A 19,171-nucleotide genomic window follows, 5' to 3' on the forward strand; every position below is an offset into this window, starting at 1 on the left:
CAGTATTCACACAGCATACTGCAGTATAGTAGGAGTTGTATGATAGTATGCCATTCAGAACATAGCTTCTGTACTGATTTCAGTATACTTGAGTTATATTTAGCAGATTCTGGCAAATATAGTAGGTCATCCGGGTATTTCATGCATACAGCAAATGTGCATACTATGAGCAGCATACATACTGGATGCTGCAGAAATAGTAAGAGTAGTATGATAGTATGGCATTTCGAACACAGCCACAGAAACACCAGCCAGACAAAGGCAGTGCAGATGAGCTACACCTGTGACCGCTCTGATTACCTCGTCAGGTGCGCAGTAATTAGGCAACGCTGACAAGCCCAATGAGCGGACCCACCCACACACACACACACACACACACACACAGAAATGAGCACACGGATCCATGAACCGTAACATTAATGTCACCTGAGGCTTGTCACAAAAGTCTGTAATGCCACATTTGTGCTCTTTTGTGCAACTTATTATATAGTAACTTATTTTTCCTGATTGTATGTTATTATTTTAATTGAATTTATTGTTTAATTAATTTTTTTTGATGAAAGTTTATAAATCTATTTTTTTTTTTTTGGCACAAAAGATGGCATACTTTTAATAAAGTTAGAGGCATTACAAAGGTTAAAAAAAAATAAACCTTTAAGGAGTCAAAAATCGCCTTATAATAGGACGGTTAATTACTGTTATTGATCAGGTGTTCCTAATTTTTTTTAAGTAAAAAAAGTGACATGTAAGCATAGAGTCCTTAAGAATGTAATGTTACCTTTTAAAAAAGTAATTTCAAACGTTTACGCAAAGTGTGTAAACTATTAATTATAATCTACAAATCATGCAATAATGTACCACTAAATAAGAAGTGTTTTGAGGGCTTAGCTAAACAGGCCAATTAGAGACAATTACTAATCATTCTGATTTTTTATTAAATCATTCTTTCATTTCACTAATCAGTCTTTTTTTTTTTACTTAAACACAAGGGTTAATTAATGATGCTTATGTTATAACGTGCAAATTCACACAACATATCTTTAATTTGGCCAGAATTGCAGGTGCCTGTCGTAATATTTAAGGTTTAGAGAAAATATTAAATAAGCTTAATATTATTATAGATTCTAAAAGGTCATCAAAAATGACCAATTTACACCCCCCCACCCCCCTTCTCCAAGATAGAGTCCCCCCGTTATATGCTAATAATAAGCGCTATTAAAAGTCAAGTCAAGTCAAGTCTGCTTTATTGTCAATTCTTCCACATGTACAGCACATACATACAGAGAATTGAAATTGCGTTACCCTCAGACCCTTGGTGTAAACAATTAACATTAAACACGTTCAAATACAGATAATACGGTTTAAACATATGTACATACAACTCTATAGCTATACAAGTAAGGACACTGTAGAAAAAAAATAAAGAAATAGATAAAGTGGAAATAAGGCGCATGGCAGATAGTGCAAACCAGTTAAATAAAAACAAAACTGTGCAGATATATTTGTAGTGCAAAAAGAGCTTATCAGTCTGAGAACATTGTAGAAAAAAAAAGATAGATAAAGTGACAAAGGCACATGGCAGAATAGATGGAGTGCAAACCAGTTAAATAAAACAAAAACTGTGCAGATATGTGTGTAGTGCAAAAAGAGCTTGTCGGTCTGTTAAATTGACAGGAGAACAGTCTTTTATCAGACTATCCGAGGAGGTAGTTTGCAGTCAATGCTGGATGAGGTAGTGATCAGTTCAATGCTGCTCAAGTGACAGGTGCTGGTCACAGTTTGTAAGTAGGTGGGGGTGGCTGGTCCTGGGGGTGTGGGGAGCCGTGGGGGGGGGGGGTCTCATAGTGTCAGAGTTCAGTGTTGTATGGGGTAAAAAGAGGGGAGGGGGGGCAGGGACGGGAGGGAGTTCAGCTTCCTGACAGCCTGATGTATGAAGCTGTCCTTCAGTCTGCTGGTCCTTGCCTGGAGACTCCGCAGTCTCCTCCCTGATGGCAGCAGACTAAAGAAGCTGTGTGTCGGGTGGGTGGGATCACCTGCAATGCGGAGGGCTTTGCGGGTGAGATGGGTGCTGTAGATGTCCTGGAGGGAGGGGAGAGAGACACCAATGATCTTCTCAGCTGCTCTCACTATTCGCTGAAGTGACTTGCGGCAGGATGCGTTGCAAGCGCCATACCACACAGTGATGCAGCTGGTTAGGATGCTCTCGATGGTGCCTCTGTAGAAGGTGCACATGATGGGGGTCGGGGCTCTGGCTCTTCTGAGTTTGCGGAGGAAGTAGAGACGCTGCTGTGCTTTCTTGGCCAGTGCTACAGTGTTGTTAGTCCAGGAGAGGTCCTCTGTGTGCACACCCAGGAACTTGGTGCTGCTCACTCTCTCCACAGTCGCACCGTTGATGGTCAGAGGGGCATGCTGAGTGTGTACTCTCCTGAAGTCAACAACAATCTCCTTCGTCTTCTCCACATTCAGAGAGAGATTGTTGTCACTGCACCACCCGGCCAGGCGGCTCACCTCGCTCCTGTAGTTTGTCTCATCTCTGTTGCTGATGAGACCCACCACAGTTGTGTCATCCGCAAACTTAATGATCAGGTTAGAGTTGTGTGACGGTGTGCAGTCGTGGGTCAGCAGAGTGAAGAGGAGGGGGCTCAGCACACATCCTTGGGGGGCCCCAGTGTTCAGTGTGATGGTGCTGGATGTGTTACTGCCAACCCGTACTGCTTGAGGTCTCCCGGTCAGGAAGTCCAACAGCCAGTTGCACAGAGAGGTGTTGAGCCCCAGCTGGACCAGTTTGTGTGTGAGCTGTTGAGGGATGATTGTGTTGAATGCTGAACTGAAGTCTATGAACAGCATCCTGACATATGAGTCTTTTTTGTCCAGATGTGTGAGGGCTGGGTGGAGGGCAGTGGCGATGGCATCATCGGTCGAGCGGTTGGACCTATATGCAAACTGGAAGGGGTCAAGTGAGTCGGGGGGGCAGACTTGATGTGGTGCATGACTAGCCGTTCAAAGCACTTCATGAGAATAGGAGTGAGTGCTATTGGACGGTAGTCATTGAAACAGGATGGAGATGACTTCTTCGGGACTGGAATGATGGTGGTAGCTTTGAAGCATGTGGGGACAATGGCCTAATTTAGCGAGATGTTGAAGATGTCTGTGAAGACATCAGTGAGTTCCACTGCACAGTCTCTCAGTACACGCCCAGGAATGTTGTCAGGACCCGGAGCTTTGCGTGCATTGATCCTGCTGAGGGACCTCCTCACGCTGTCCGGGGACATCACCTGGTCGCCGGGAGGAGGTGGCGTCTTCTGTGCAGTGGTGCTGTTTTGTGCCTCAAAGCGAGCAAAGAAGGCATTCAGCTCATTCAGCAGGGGGATGGTGCTGTCACAGGTCTGTGGTGGGGGCTTGTAATCTGTAATGGTCTGTATCCCCTGCCACAGGCTCCGCGTGTCTCTGCTGTCGCCTAAACGATGGGCTATCCTCCTGGAGTACTGTCTCTTGGCCTCTCTGATGCCGCGGGATAGGTTGGCCCTAGCTGTCTTCAGGCCCTCCTCATCTCCAGCTCTAAAGGCAGCGTTCCGAGCCTTCAGCAGTCTGTAGACTTCCCCTGTCATCCACGGCTTCTGGTTGGCCCGGACAGTGATGGACTTTGTGACTGTTACATCATCAATGCACTTGGAGATGTAGGCAGTGACAGTCTCCGAGTACTCTTGGAGGTCTGTAGTGTTGTTGTATGTGGCAGCCTGTTTAAACATATTCCAGTCAGTGGTGTCAAAACAGTCCTGAAGTGCCTCTGACGACCCTTCCGGCCACACTTGAATCTGTTTGTGTATTGGTTTGATGACTTTGACGAGCGGTCTATATGCAGGCATTAGCATGACAGTGATGTGGTCTGAGGCTCCGAGGTGGGGGCGGGGGAGGGCCTTGTAAGCTCCTCTCTGGGTGGTGTAAACAAAGTCCAGGGTATATTTTCCCCTTGTTGGAAAGTCTATGTGTTGATGTATTTTTGGGAACACACTCTTTAAGTCTGCGTGGTTGAAATCCCCGGCCAAGATGAGAAAAGCATCTGGGTGGGCTGTCTGCTGCTCACTGGTGTGCTGGTACAGTTCATTTAGCGCCTCACTCCTGATGTTGTTGTTGGAGCTGGGAGGGATGTATACAGCAACTAGCAGTATGGCTGAATATTCCCTCGGTAGATAGAACGGCCGGCACTTAATAATCATAAACTCCACCAGGGGTGAGCAGTGTTTGCAGACCACAACAGCGTCGCGACACCATGCATCATTGATGTAAACACAAAGCCCGCCGCCGCGGATCTTACCTCCCTCGACGAGAGCTCTGTCAGCTCGATAGCATGTTAGCTGGTCGAGCTGCATGGCGCAGTCCGGTACGCTGTTGTTAAGTCATGTTTCCGTAAACACAAAAACACAACAGTCTCTTACAGTCCTCTGAGTGGAGCGGAGTAGTCGGATGTAGTCCAGTTTATTGTCCAAAGAGCGTACGTTCGCCAGTACAATGGTGGGGATAGCTGGCTTGTGTGGGTTGGCCGCTAGCCTAGCTCGGATACCTCCGTGCTTACCCCTCTTCTGCTTCCTCTCACGCTGCTTCGTCGCTTGTAGCGCCTCCGCTGTGGGCGAGATGCAGTAGTGGGGGTCGGTGATGGAGTAGGCTTTCGGAACAGACCGAGGTCCCGCAGCTCTTCGGCGTGTGCTGAGTTTAACTCAAAAAATGTGATTCTGCCGACATCGAGCAGAAACGCACGACTGTATGCGCGCTTACAGACAGGTAGACGAGACGAAGATGTGCAAAAACATTGCGACTTACAAGACAAAAAACGCGAAAACACCGTTCTGTCGGGAGAGAGAGAAGCCGCTGCGATTGTGCGCGCCGCCATTTGTAAAAGTACTATACAAGGTCATATATTATTTTAATGTTATTATATTTATTCTATTGTCATATACAGTAGTTATATATTGATTATAAAACTATTATAACAAAGTAATGTTTATTTTATTCTAATATAGTTATATTTTATTGTCATGGATCTGCATTATATATATTTCTATAATAAAAATACACGTGATATTATATAATTTAGCATCAAACAAACAATATAGTTATTCTCAGTGATTAAAAGATAAAACGAAAAAAATTAATATGACAAATGATTGCACAACCATTAGGTGGCGATAGCCACTAAAAATGTAAATGTCCATTGAACAAAAGAAGAAAATACCAGCATGGCGCGCATTTTCTTGGCATCCGTTTCCATGGTGACTCGTCGATTCTTCTCTCTGTTGATAATGTCTTGAGTGTTAACCGTGAACATGCTCTGGGTTGACTGAACTTACTCCCGGACGCGTTTATGGAACCAGCATACCTCGAGTAAGCAAGGTTTGGGTTAATCAACCTAGAGTTCAGGGTTTAGCATATGGTAAATTAACCCTGCTTTCTGGAATACCCCCCTGGGGGGTTAGCTATGTGCTTGTGCATATGTGTGCGTGGAGAAGGAGGGAGGACGGGTGATTGGTCAGTAAACCTATTCTCTGATCCGGAGCAGAAGGTGGCAGTAATGCATCAATACGCTAGATGCCAACCGCCGTAAAGCTATAAGAAGAAGAAGGAAAAAGAGAAAGACGAATATTTATCTTTAAGTTCTGAGAGACTTCTGAAGAATACAAAGAAAATCATTGCAGAGAACCTGCATCAATACGAACGTAAGTTTATTATTATGAAGAGAAACAAGTTGGATTTATGTCAAAGACTTCGATGAAGACATAATAAGCCATATTGTGTCTTCAGCTGGCTCCTCCACTGCCTGTTACGATGCCTGCTCTACTGGAGAGACCAAAGCTGTCCAATGCGATGGCCAGAGCCCTGCATAAGCATATCATGAAAGAGAGAGAGAGGAAAAGACAAGGTACACATGTGTTTACCCTCTTCGGAAAATGAGTATCTATGTATATCACATAGAAGACTGGTCCTAATTTGTATACATGGCAACAAATTCATTTGAATCATAATTATGTTTGGAGTGTTTATAAAGATGGTTATATATATATATATATATATATATATATATATATATATATATATATATATATATATATATCAGGGCTCGCACAATTTCTAAATCCCTGGTAGCCCTTCAGACAGGTACTCTTCAGATTTTGGTAGCCCGAAAAATTAATTTAACTAGCCCAAATAAAATAAAGACCATAAATGTCAATCAAAAACATTTTCAATACAAAAATATCAACGGATATTAAGGAAAGAGTTTTATTTTACTATTTACAAGGTATCTGCAGAATTCTTAAAAATCTATTTAAGGCAATTTGAAAAAATTATTTCTTAGACAGTTTTAAATACGTTAAATGGTATTAGGCCTTAAAAACTCTTCAATTTAATTGTATCAAGTTTAAGGACCCGTGGGAGCAATGTTCCCTCTAATTTGTTTTCTTGCTGAGCAAAACTTTTCTCTATTGGGCGGACATTTCAGGCATCTGAGCAAAAGCATTCTTTATACCAGACCTGTACAGCATGCACACAAAAAAGTGTGTAACTTTTAACTTTAATGTGCTATTTATATTTGATTTAACCCTTGATGTAACTAAATGATGTACATGTTAGGTTACCTGAGAAAACATTTTTTCTGTACAATACACTGCAGTTCAAAAGTGCTCATCAAGGCTGTATCTATTTGATAAAAAATACTGAATATTATTTCACAAAATAATATTGTGAAATATTATTGCAATTTAAAATAAATGTTTTCTATTTTAATAGACTTTAAAATTGTATTAATTCCTGTGAAGCAAAGCAGTATTTTCAGAGTCACATGATTCTTAAGAAGTCATTTTAATATGCTGATTTTTAATCAATGTTGGAAACAGTTGTACTGCTTTTTTTTATTTTATTTTATTTTTTATATTGTATTTTTTGGAACCTGTGATATTTAAAAAAAATAAAAAGTAAAAAAAAAACAGTGTTTAGTCAAAATTGAGATTTTGTGTTACAATATAAACTATTCAAAAGTTTGGGTTCAGAAATGTATTTATTTATTTTTTTAAAGATACTTTAAAAAAGTTTAAAGAAAGTTAAATAAACTTTATTCAGCAAGGATGTGTTAAATGGATAAAATTGATGGTAAAGGCTTCTATTGTTAGAAAATATTTCTATTTCGAATAAATGCTGTTCTTTTAAACTTTTTATTAATCAAAGAATCAAAGAAAAAAGTAACACAGGTTCCAAAAAAATATGAAGCAGCACAACAGTTTCAACACTGATAATAAATCAGCATATTAGAATGATTTCTGAAGGATCATGTGACACTGAAGACTGGAGTAATGATGCTGAAAATTCAGCTTTGATCACAGGAATAAATGCTATTTTATAGTATAGGTATTAAAATAGGAAACCAATATTAGAAATTGCATCTCACTGTTTTTTTTCTGTATTTTTTTAAATGAATACAGCCTTGATGAGCAAAAGACTCAAAAACAAGGTCAATTATTTATCAGGTTTATAATATAGCCCTAACATAATATATTATCAAAACAAACTATTTAAACTGATAGAATAGAATAGAATAGAAACTGAAGCAAAACTTAAGCTGAGATCTGTAATTTAAATATAAAAAACCGTGAACATATGAATTCTTCTATAGCCGTCTAAACATCATGATGAAGTACAGTTTGTACAATACTCTTGTGTGTGACTGCACATGTTTCAGAGTTTTGTTACCGTTCTTTGCCCATCCTCCGCTATTTCCAGCACTTAATCAAGCCACTCTTCTTTAATACATGAGGACGTTTTATTTCACATGTCACTGCGTTTGCGTTGTCTCTCGTGTTGAACGCACCGCAACCACTGGAAAACACAATAGCCCCGGGACGTCGGGCTACCAATTTTGCGAGCCCTGTATATATATATATATATATATATATATATATATACACTGTATGTGAAGAGCTCATTTGCAAAAACCTATAAACGCCACTTTAAAAAAAAAAAGCGGATTGCCGTGCATTATTCTCCATATATAGCGCGATCTGAATCCTTAACACGTTTTGTCAAAAAAGCCGGTATTGTCCACTTTCAAGGCATCGCGAGTTCACGTTTTACTGCAGAAGCCGACAGTTGCCCTTGTTGTTTTTGAACAGAAGCAGATAAGTCCATTTTAGCGAATCAGCGCGCTTTATTCAGGTCAGGTGACGTGCTATCTGAGAGGAGTTTTGTCAAAGCTGACTAAAAGCGATCGAGGATGGATAATTTCAATAAATTTTTTTATGAACCTATGATATCTTCTTCAGGGCGTAAAAGGAAAATAAAAGCTGAAAGGTTTTCACGGAGCCCTGCAAAAGTAGCGCGTTACAAAGGTGAGGGAAAAGCTCCGTGGAGTGTGTGTAATCACATCATACAGTTTATGATCACAACAACGTTCGTCAGGTATTTACATTGTCATATGAGGATTACAAAGATTAAACGAGTGTTTTTTTTTTGTTTTTTTGTTTTTTACAACTGTTTATTGAGTTTTATTTTTTGGAACAGTAGTACAAAACAAAAAGCAACTGTATAAATGTCAAACCCACCCCAACCTATCCCACCCCTTGGTAGACTTAGAAAACAAATAAATAAATAACATAAAATAAATAATAATAATAAACACATTAATTATTATTTATAGCTAAACAAATTACAATAACATAATTTTTACAAAGATTTTAGAAAAGAAGACACAACATTAAAAGCTGAATGCCATGAATTTACAGTTTTCACGTTAGATCCATGTATACGAGAAGTACAGAGTTCCATTGAGATAATGTCCAACAAATACACATTCCAGGTTATCTGTCCATTGTGTGAGGAGGATTCCAACAGTTGACTAGCTATTTTTTTGCTGCTGTGAGTTTTTTTTTCTAAAACATGAAATGTGGAGTTATTTGCTTTTGCCAAAAAACGAGTGTTGGAGTTTTTGCTACTAAACAAACTTTTAATATGTAAAAGCAAAACAAAACAGAAAAAACAAAACATACTTTCGGTGAACTTTAATTTGGCAAATTACCTGTATTTGTTTAAGTTATTATTACTTAATCAAAACAACCCAACTGCAGTTTGATTGATATCACTTGGAATGCGCAATAAAACAACGTGATTTCTGAAAAGAAAATTGAGTTATCGGTTTTTGCAAATGAACTCTTCGTGTGTGTGTGTCTGTGTGTGTGTGTGTGTATATATATATATATGTATGTATGTATGTATATAAAATGTGTGTGTGTGTGTGTGTTCACTCTGTCATACTGTAGAAGAGGAAGAAGTGGATAAGATGATGGAACAAAAATTGAAAGAAGAGGAGGAAAGGAAACGAACTAAAGAAATGGAGGAACGAATGTCTTTGGAAGAAACTAAAGAACAGGTGTCTACAACTACATTAGCTCCTCAGGATTATGCAATGGACCCATTATACTAAAGAAGTTCATTTTAGTTGCTTTAATGGGGTTACAGGGCTTGACGCTTACCTTTTCCCCAAGGAGCACATGTGCTCCTAAGTCAAAAAATTTAGGAGCGCATTAAAAACATTTAGGGGCGCAATGCAAATTTTTCAAATGAGGTGTTTTAGCTTAATAAGGGGATACAAAGAGACATTTACAAGCACAATTATTTAATTTATCAGAATACAGAAAGTACACAAGGTTTTTAAATAATTTTACTTCAGACACTATTTAATAGGCTAATTATTTAATTAGTTATAATCCTATTAAACTGTGTCGGTATAAAATTTTCACAATAATCGTTAAAGCTTTTGTCACGGTATATGTTTTTGTTTTTAAATCACAATATATAATTTCTAAGTGAAAAAAAGTGTTGTCCTCCTAACAGGTTAAATAACTTTATTAAAGATAATTTACTAAAAGACTTTTATAAAAAATACATAAAAATATAAAGTAAACAAGTGTTTCAAGATTAGAGTGCAAAAGATTGTTCAAATGAACGAAAGAACAATAGGTAAGTAAGGTCCCGTTTGTTAACATTAGTTAAAGCAGGTTAACATTAACTAAAAATGTGCAATAACTAATTGTTGCAGTAGTTAATATTCTTTATTAATGTTGATTAATAAAAAATACAACTATGTTAGTTAATGTTAGCTCCATTGAATTATATTAAGACAACTTTTGATTTTATAATGTATTATTAAAAGTTGAAATTAAGATAGCATTATTAATAAATGCAGTCATTGTTTTTTTCATGTTAACTAATGGAACTTGTGTTACTGAACAATAATAACGAATCAGTCGTTGATATATAGATAGGCCCACTGTTCTCTATTATAGATTAGTGGATGGGCCATGTTTTAGGTTAGAAAAAATGTTTGAAAATAAATAGCTCATTAAGTCTTTAAGTAAGAATTATTTGATGCTATTGTGAAGACTAAAGCGAATATAAATATCTAAATGACTGAGTGTGAAACATTATTTACACAATTTTAGGAAAGTAGCGCAGCTGATTTGTTTACTGGGTTACCGGGGTAACGGCAGCGGCAGCGCCCTCTAGTGGCGAATGTGCGTCATTCAGCGCGTCTTCACTTTAACTCGCTCCGCTTTTCTTCTCATCTGTGCTCATTTAAATTAAACCGTTGCCTTTTTAAAGTTCTAAAGTAATCTTATGAGGCTGCATCGCAATTTTTGCATAAATAAACAGAATAAATTAATACGTTTGTTATAGGCTACTGTATAAGTTAGGCTGTTTTGTATTCGCACTTGTGCTCCTAAATACATTTTCCAGTTCGCACACATCTATTTTTAGTCGCAAATGCGAGTGAAATGCTCGCACTGTCGAGCCCTGGGTTATGAATTGCAGTTTCAGATTATGTTTCTCAAGGTTAGTTTATAACATTTGCAAAATTCTTAGTACTAAAAAATCTAATGTATGTAAAAACAAACAAATAAGTTTCAGCATTTTTACTCCATTAAAAATAAGGGCTGCGACTTCTTACAGAAAGAGAAGTAAACGCCCACTATTGATTAACTTCAACACACTGTATTCACACCCTCTCTGTCGTCTTGTGTGTTTTGATACTCGAGATGTCAAACACTGTGATATAGCCATATGTTTGAGGCTGAGGCAGACAAAATTGAAACAATGTAACTAGGGATGTGCAACAGTGATAGAGTACTCGGCGGTGACAGTGAAAACGATGATCGTGTGGGTTTAAAACATTTTTTTTTTCTGATTGGTTATAGCAGCACTTTGGGTCGCACCCTGAGCTTTGATCTGTTTTCTTGCCACAGTATGCGGTCCAAAGTATAGATGAGAAAAGAGAGAAGCATGACTTCGAATGGCGTGCTCCGACTGATCGGCTACCGATCACTATCGGCCGATAATCGCTTTGGGATGTTTGATCGGGGGTCTCTAAAAAGGCAGATCTCATAAACCGTTCTAAAGTTAATGACGTTCCTGCCGTGAGCGATTTGGCATGACAAGCAGTGGTTCAAACAAGTTTATAAATTGCATTTCTTTTTATTTCTTACCTGTGTTTATACTATTCAGCGCTCATGCGTTCTCCTGGAGACCGTGCGCTATATTAACTAAACATATTACTAGTGTTTAGTTTCATGTTCAAATGCAATGTACTATATTGAGTTATTTGAGACGGTCATATTGCTTTTAGATTTCTTTTTTAAAAATACTGATGTTATAATAATGCAGCAGTGCTTATTTTCGTCATATTTGTTCAGCAGTAGGCATACTTCAGTTAAAATTGTTTTCGTAATTTGTACGGCTCTGAAAGCGATTTCAGGAATCACTCGATGATGTAGATCAGTGCTTCCCAAACCTGTCCTGGAGGCCCCCCTGCCCTGCATCTTTTGTATGTCTCCCTTATCTAACACACCTGATTCCACTCATCAACTCGTTAGTAGACATGCAAAATGTGCGGGCCAGGGGGTCCTCCAGGACAGGTTTGGGAAGCACTGATGTAGATGAAAATATAACACAAATCTGCCATAAACATAGCTTTATAATAAGAACTTTATCTATAGTAAATTCTGTCTGCTTTCCTTGCCCGTGTTTCAGCGTGCTGTTATAAAAAGTGCATCACAGCGGGAGCTCACTCACTCTCTCTGCATACTTTTGTGCAGACACAAGTTGTAATGTTACGTCTATGTTATGTATCTAAATTATATGATTAATATCATAGGATGTGTTATAGAACGGGCTTCAGTTTATTGGCATAAAGTCACTCTTCAGCTTCATCTCAGGCAGCTATTCCTTTTTAAATGCTTCTTTTTTAATAACATTGCTGCATCATAATCATAATGTAACGGTGTTCTAATTATGTGTTTGTGATTTCATAGACAGGTTTTCATGTCATTTTTTATTTTTAACATTAATTTTAATAACAGTCTTCAGATATTTTCATTATTGCCATTACAGCCATGCCACCGCCCCCCCGCACATGCTCCTCCCCCAAGTACTCGTTTTTGAAACATATTGATGATCGAAATAAGAAATTGCCAAAAATGCCCATCCCTAAATGTAACCACGATTGCAACAGTCTGATTCAGCATGGTACTTGTTTTTGCGTACTTAATTTTTGATATATTTTTAAGTACTGTTATTACTTGTACTACAAAAAATGCTGCAGTCTAATTAGGATTTTTTTTTAATTACACTCTTTCCATTAATTTGCCAACAGTTTAACATTTATTTGGTTGCATTTTTCATGCTTAGTGGCAACATTATTATATTTCAATAGAAGATATTCTGAAAATAAACTGCGTTTAGAATAATTTTCAAAACATTTTGTTGTGAAATGTGAAAAACAAATGAGAACTTTATCTTTCAGATACTCAGGCATGTCATAAAAAAAAAACCTCAGCCATATATTTTTTTAATGCTAGGATCTTTAGGATGTTTCTTTACATCCACTGACAGAACAATGTCTGAGTTTGATGTTGGACTCGTCTTTTGGTCTGAACTTTTGTTATCATCTTTATCCAACAGCAGTATCACTCTTGAGATTGATGTACAGACATGAGTTGTTCAGAACACCTCAATTACATACGATAATGTTAAGGTGTGTGTCGAAAAAAATCATGGTGTAACAATTATCTGGATTTCAAATCCGTGAATTTCAAGATGATAGAAAATAATAATTCATTTTTTAAACTGCCAAATTTTAAGTTTTGAAACTTGCAGTAGGATTTTATTGTAGAGTAACCTTTTATGTGTAAATATCAAGAACATCTTAATTCTCCCTTTCACGACCACTTTAAATGAGAAACAAACAAAACAAAAAACTCCAGAACCACTAAAGTTTGACATGTCACCATGCATTTACTCATTGCCTTATGTTTTTATTAAGCTTTTAATTGTTTACTAGGTTCAAAAAATGGGGGAAAAATTGCAGGTTTTGCAAGAGGAGAAACATCAGCTCTTCTTACAGCTTAAAAAAGTGCTTCATGAGGAGGAAAAGCGTCGAAGAAAGGAGCAATGGTAAGTAAAATTAAGAAAAAAACTCCCTGAAAAATGCAAATTTCAATGTTCTTTTGTTGTGATCTCAATTATTCACTTGATATTTGACAGTGTGCTTAATTATTGTGCTCCAATAATATAATTTTCGTACATTGTTCTTTGTATCTATCAAGTTTATATGAATATTCTTTTATTTTTAGTGATATTACAACACTGCCCTCAGCCAGTTACCAGCCCAGCTTACCTCTGCACTCAGGACAGCATCTACTCAGCATACAAGGTGACATTTTAGAAGTTTGCAAAACCATAATGACCTTGAATCATAGTAAAGTAAAAAAGTAAAGTCGTGACGTATTGTCAAGTATGGTGACCCATACTCGAAATTGGTGCTCTGCGTTTAACCCATCCAAGTGCACACACACAGCAGTGAGTAGTGAACAAATCCACACACACACACACACACACACACCGTGAACACACACCCGGAGCAGTGGGCAGCCATGCTGCAGCGCCCGGGGAGCAATTGGGGGTTCGGTGCCTTGCTCAAGGGCACCTCAGTCGTGGTATTGAGGGTGGAGAGAGCGCTGGACATTCCCTCCCCCCACCTACAATTCCTGCCGGCCGGGGGCTCGAACTCGCAACCTTTCGATTACGAGTCCGACTCTCTAACCATTAGGCCACGACTTCCCCACATATAGATATAAGTACAACGAAACACAGTTTTGTTCTTTTGATTAGACCATACTGTTATGCAATGTTTAGAATGCTGTTTTTGTGTGTTTAAGGCAGTCCAATGAGTCACAATAGAGCTGGTGCTCTATTAGGGGAGCGCAGTAAACAGCTGTTTCAAACACCTCTGATGCCTGTAAGTAAATAAATCTCGAGCACATGTAACATGTTACACTGTGTATTGATTTTAACAGCAGTAATGCCAAAAAAAATGGAACTGAGTTACGTTTTATGTAGAGAAGCTTCAATTTCTGTTACCAAAATATTTTTTGTCTTTGTAAGATCTGTGTTGTCATATTCAGTGAGGTGTTCCAGCTACAATTATTTAAAGGGGTCATATGATGTTGCTAAAAAGAACATTATTTTGTGTATTTGGTGTAATGCAATGGGTTTACGCGGTTCAAGAAACACATTATTTTCCACATACTGTACATTATTGTTGCTCCTCTATGCTCCGCCTTTCTGAAACGCGTTGATTTTTACAAAGCTCATCATTCTGAGAAGCGAGGTGTGCTCTGATTTGCCAGCTATCCAGTGCGTTGTGATTGGCCGAATATCTCAAGCGTGTGACGGAAATGTTACACCCCTTACCATGTTGTGATGCCGTATCCCAGTGCGATGAGACTAAAACAATAAAACCCAATATAAACGAGGCATTTGTTGCATTCAGTGAGGGCATAATTGATTGACTCGTATAGTCTATTTACGTGTTGCGCTGTATAAACGTAAGACCATGTCTAACACCATTTGTGTTTGTACAAACTCCAAACAACACTCTCTACACTGCTCAAAACTCGCGTTTGAATAGTCAGTAGCAAATTCTTTACATATTGAAATATACTTACAGGCTGTGAGTCAGAAGCACCAGACTGTCCTTGCAACGTTGGAATTGCCCCACTTATAGTGTTCACAGCCATTCATACCGTTCACATTGTAGGCTGCTCTCTTCAGGTTCAGGAAATAGTCCTCTAAAATGCACTGCACACACTCGGATATTTGCATTGTACTGTTCTGGAACAGTGTTGTAAATATAACTTAACCACTGATTTCTAGTTGTGTACTCATTCGGAAGCCCAAACAAAGTACTTTCACAATGAAACTCACAGCATCTCCATGACATGGCGGCGGCAACAATACTACAGCGAGAATAAAAGTTACACCTTCTTTCATTGCGTATACGTTTGGGCGGTGTTATGCAAATCTTCCCACACCGTGACGTAGACATGTGGGGGCGTGTTTAAATGAGCCATTTTATAGTCTTAACTTTTATAAAGAATGTCTCTTTGGGTTTGAGACTTTAATCTTTGCAAATTTACAAATCTTATGTATGTACAAACAGCTTGTAATACTCCAAAGAGAAAGGAAAACATTAAATCGCATCATATGACCCCTTTTTTGCTGTAATAACTACTTCATATATCATATCTGGCTCTTATCCATAAAGTGTTGTCTTGTATAGGGCCATCACTTCCCCAGCCAGCCAGGTTTTCCTCCTAGTTCCTCCGAGCATGGGCAGTTCTCAAGTAGCACTGCAGTCCATGAGCCATTTGCTGTTACTCAGGCCCAGCATCACACCTCTTATGGACCTGCTGTTTCTGTGCCCATCAGTTTTACAGCCACCACCCAGATTAGAGGTAACGACAAAACTTTATCATTGAGATGTTTTTTACATTAGTAAACCGTAGTAATAAGATGATACAAGGGTTATTTTACCTCAAACATTTGATTGCTTAAAGAGCAGGTCATATGGTATTTTAAAGTGTCCTAATATTGTGTTTGAGTCCCCGACAACAGGTTTAAATGCATCTAAGGTCAGAAAACATTGTAGTTTTCTCAGAATATACATTTAATATTAGAGTAATTTATCAATGATTTCGAAACAGTTCGTTCTGTGTCTAAATCCCTCCCTTCCATAAGTCTACTCTGCTCTGATTGGTCAGCTGGTCAAGCCTGTTGTGATTGGTACAGAGAGGAGTACTTGAGCAGCGAGCGCTACCTTTACATAAAACAATCTACATAAAACAGTAATATAGTGCTCCAATCCGTTCTTAAAATAATGACATAAAACATTTTGTTTAAGACTTATGCAAGCGAATCGTGCCCACAACTAAAGTTTAGCTGCTAAACTGTAAACACATAACAAAACAGTAATGGTGGATACGTTAGCCGAGTGCTAACGTGACTAACTGATGAAACAATGCAGTTTGTAAACCAAAATATGTCTACTGTAATGTCTGAATAATGACAGACAAAAGCATAATAAACAGCAATTTCACAATGATTATAAAGTCAAAATTGTTTATTATTAAAGGTGCCATAGAATGCATTGATACAATATTTTTAATTGTTCTCTGTTATCTACATACAGGGCTCGCAAAATCATTAGCCCGACGTCCCGGGGCGATTGTGTTTTCCAGTCGGGCTACCAAAATGTATCACTGCCCTGCCCGACGGGCAAATAAATATAGTAAATAAAAATGACAAATCGTGTCCATGTTTTTATTATGTACGCAAAGCACATACTCTATCTCTCCCGCTCTCTCTCCCTCACAGAAGCACATACAGTTTGCACACACATTAACATAAGCGCTGATGTTGTTAGCGCTACACTGATGATTTTATCAGTAACATAGTTTAACAACTTAAAAATTACATAACTTCTCACAAGTGAGGTAACATCAACGGCGCTGTTCGTGAAGAAAATGAACTTAAAGTTTCACTATAACTAGAGACATTGCTACCGAACACTATTGAGAGACGCACGACTCACAGAAGTAATTTCTCTCTCTCTCTCTCTCTCTCTCTCGCTCTCTCTCTCTCGTAACTTAGTTATTAACTGTATTAACTGAATTAGTCTGCTATCAACTAGTGATGTAACGATTCACTCAACTCACGATTCGATTCACGTTTTATTTTATTATAATTTTTTTTACAAAATGAGATTTAAGACAGATTATAAATTAAATGTGTCCTTTCATTATTGCTTGGACAAAATGCAGCATGTTTCTTTGTGAAATTGAAATATAACACTAAAATAATATACTAATATAGCACTTGTATAGTATTGCTCTTTTGTTGGTTTTGATTGCTTCTATTTTCCTAATTTTAAGTCGCTTTGAGTAAAAGCCACTGTTAAATAACAAAATGTTAATGTAATGTAAATAACAAAACTAAATTGAAATTTTAAAACAAGCTCCAAATAAAATAAATAACACAAATAAAATAAATCTCCACTGTATTTTAATCATGATCCAAACAAAGACGCTGCATACATGCAACATGAGCAGTTTTTAATCTAATCTAATTGTATAATTTGAAGCAAAAACAGAATGGTCTGACTTCAGTTTTGTGAAACTACTTTATACATAATGAGAGATACTCATTATGTATTTTTTGTGAAACTACTTTATACATAATGAGAAACTACTTTATACATAATGAGAGCTGAATGAGACGCAGATTCACTCTCTGCCAGCAGGTGGCGGTTTAATCGTTTCCTTGGTTTCTGCTTTAAACAAAGCAGCACTGCACTTATGAACTTTCATATGCATTATACAGAGGCAAGTTGAAAAGAAAAAATACCATCTGAACTTTTCTAAATACAGTAAGTTCCCCTCAGACATACTTTCAAACTCCTACCTCTAATTGAATCGCGAATTGTTTAGTGTCTCAACCAACTTGAATCGTCACACATATGAATCGATTTTCAACCGGCTCGCGGTTAATCGTTACATCCCTACTATCAACGGCTCAAGCCTCTGTTACTAGGTTTAAAATGACGTTTTGGAATTAGCAACGGAGGCGTTAGGTGAGATGCAGAAAAAATAATCCTACTCACAATAGCAATTTAAGCATAACTGGACGAATGCTTTGAAATATATCATCTGATCGATGTCTTGAGGTGTGGCAACCGTAGTATAGGCGGAATAATTGACTTTGGTCTGTTGAATTATTAGAAAAATAACGTACACTCGAGGTGCATCACCACCTTGTGTGCATTATTTTTCTAATAATTCAACGGCCCGTCGTCAGTTCCTGACATAACATCAAAGCGCATCACACAGAATGGTTATAATCTCTAAAATGTGAGTCTCAGAAACACAAAACATAAAGATTTTGTATATAAAATGCACCTTATATGTTATGTGCATGTTATATTTAATAAGTTCAGAAAATATATGGAATAAAAAAAAAGCACCATTTTGACTACTTTTACTATAAAATGTATTATTATTATTACTTTTGCCGTCATGTCACATGGGACTCAAACCCATGACCTGAAATGTTCAGGGCTTGTGATTTAGCAAGTTACACCTCCCAGTTGACATACATTCCCCAGGCTGCTGAGGAGAGCTTTCAAGCCAAAAACGAGCACACTTTTCTGCTTTTGCATTACTTGGCATGTTAACTGATTAACCTGCTAAGATTAACATAAGCTAACAGTTTACATAGTTTACAGTTAACCTGATAGCTGAAGAGCCACATTAGAAAGAATGGCAACTAGTTAGCATGTTAACCAATTAGCAAGCTAAGCTAACTAGCATAAGATGAGTCAACTAACAGTTAACTTTGAAGAGGTATTTCTCAGGAACATTAGTATCAAAAATCTGTTCAGTCATTTTTAGGCAGCTCAGTCCAAAGCAGAAATAAAATGATGGATGATTTCAACCAATTAAAGTATTACCAAGATAAAAGCATCTGAACCAGTTGAACAAAGATGAATCTCAAAATTATATTCAGTCTTTCCTATGTAGCATGGTCCAAAGATCATCTGAGCCAATTTTAATAAGAATTTAACGAATTTTGAATTAGTAGCAAAAAAAAAATAAAAAACCTGAATACTGTACTTTTCAAATTGGCCACTACTGTAATGGGTGAAGTCTTCTTAATGCAAGATAATGAATGTGATCAGCATAAGGACAGAAGTCAGAACTAAATGTAATTTTTCTTGAACAAAGAGTTTAAAAGAGAACCA

At 37.8% G+C, this 19,171-nt stretch overlaps 1 protein-coding gene across 3 annotated transcripts in view; it reads left to right on the forward strand.

Annotated features, from left to right (window-relative positions):
• Positions 1-19,171, forward strand: part of LOC306885135 (G protein pathway suppressor 2-like) — a 52,476-nt gene that overhangs the window by 118 nt on the left and 33,187 nt on the right. The window contains exons 1-8 of one of the 3 annotated variants that reach the window (XM_079441485.1): positions 5,209-5,379; positions 5,555-5,711; positions 5,797-5,914; positions 9,300-9,409; positions 13,376-13,488; positions 13,668-13,747; positions 14,253-14,332; positions 15,656-15,830. In XM_079441485.1, coding sequence (XP_079297611.1) covers positions 5,821-5,914; positions 9,300-9,409; positions 13,376-13,488; positions 13,668-13,747; positions 14,253-14,332; positions 15,656-15,830 — 652 coding nt within the window. In that variant the 5' untranslated portion in view covers positions 5,209-5,379; positions 5,555-5,711; positions 5,797-5,820. Of the gene's footprint in view, positions 1-5,208; positions 5,380-5,554; positions 5,712-5,796; positions 5,915-9,299; positions 9,410-13,375; positions 13,489-13,667; positions 13,748-14,252; positions 14,333-15,655; positions 15,831-19,171 lie in introns of those variants that run through there. The other 2 variants (XM_079441486.1, XM_079441487.1) reach the window with 2 other exon arrangements.

The sequence above is a fragment of the Barbus barbus genome, assembly GCF_936440315.1.
Source record: "Barbus barbus genome assembly, chromosome: 2".
Classification (NCBI taxonomy): Eukaryota; Metazoa; Chordata; class Actinopteri; order Cypriniformes; family Cyprinidae; genus Barbus; species Barbus barbus.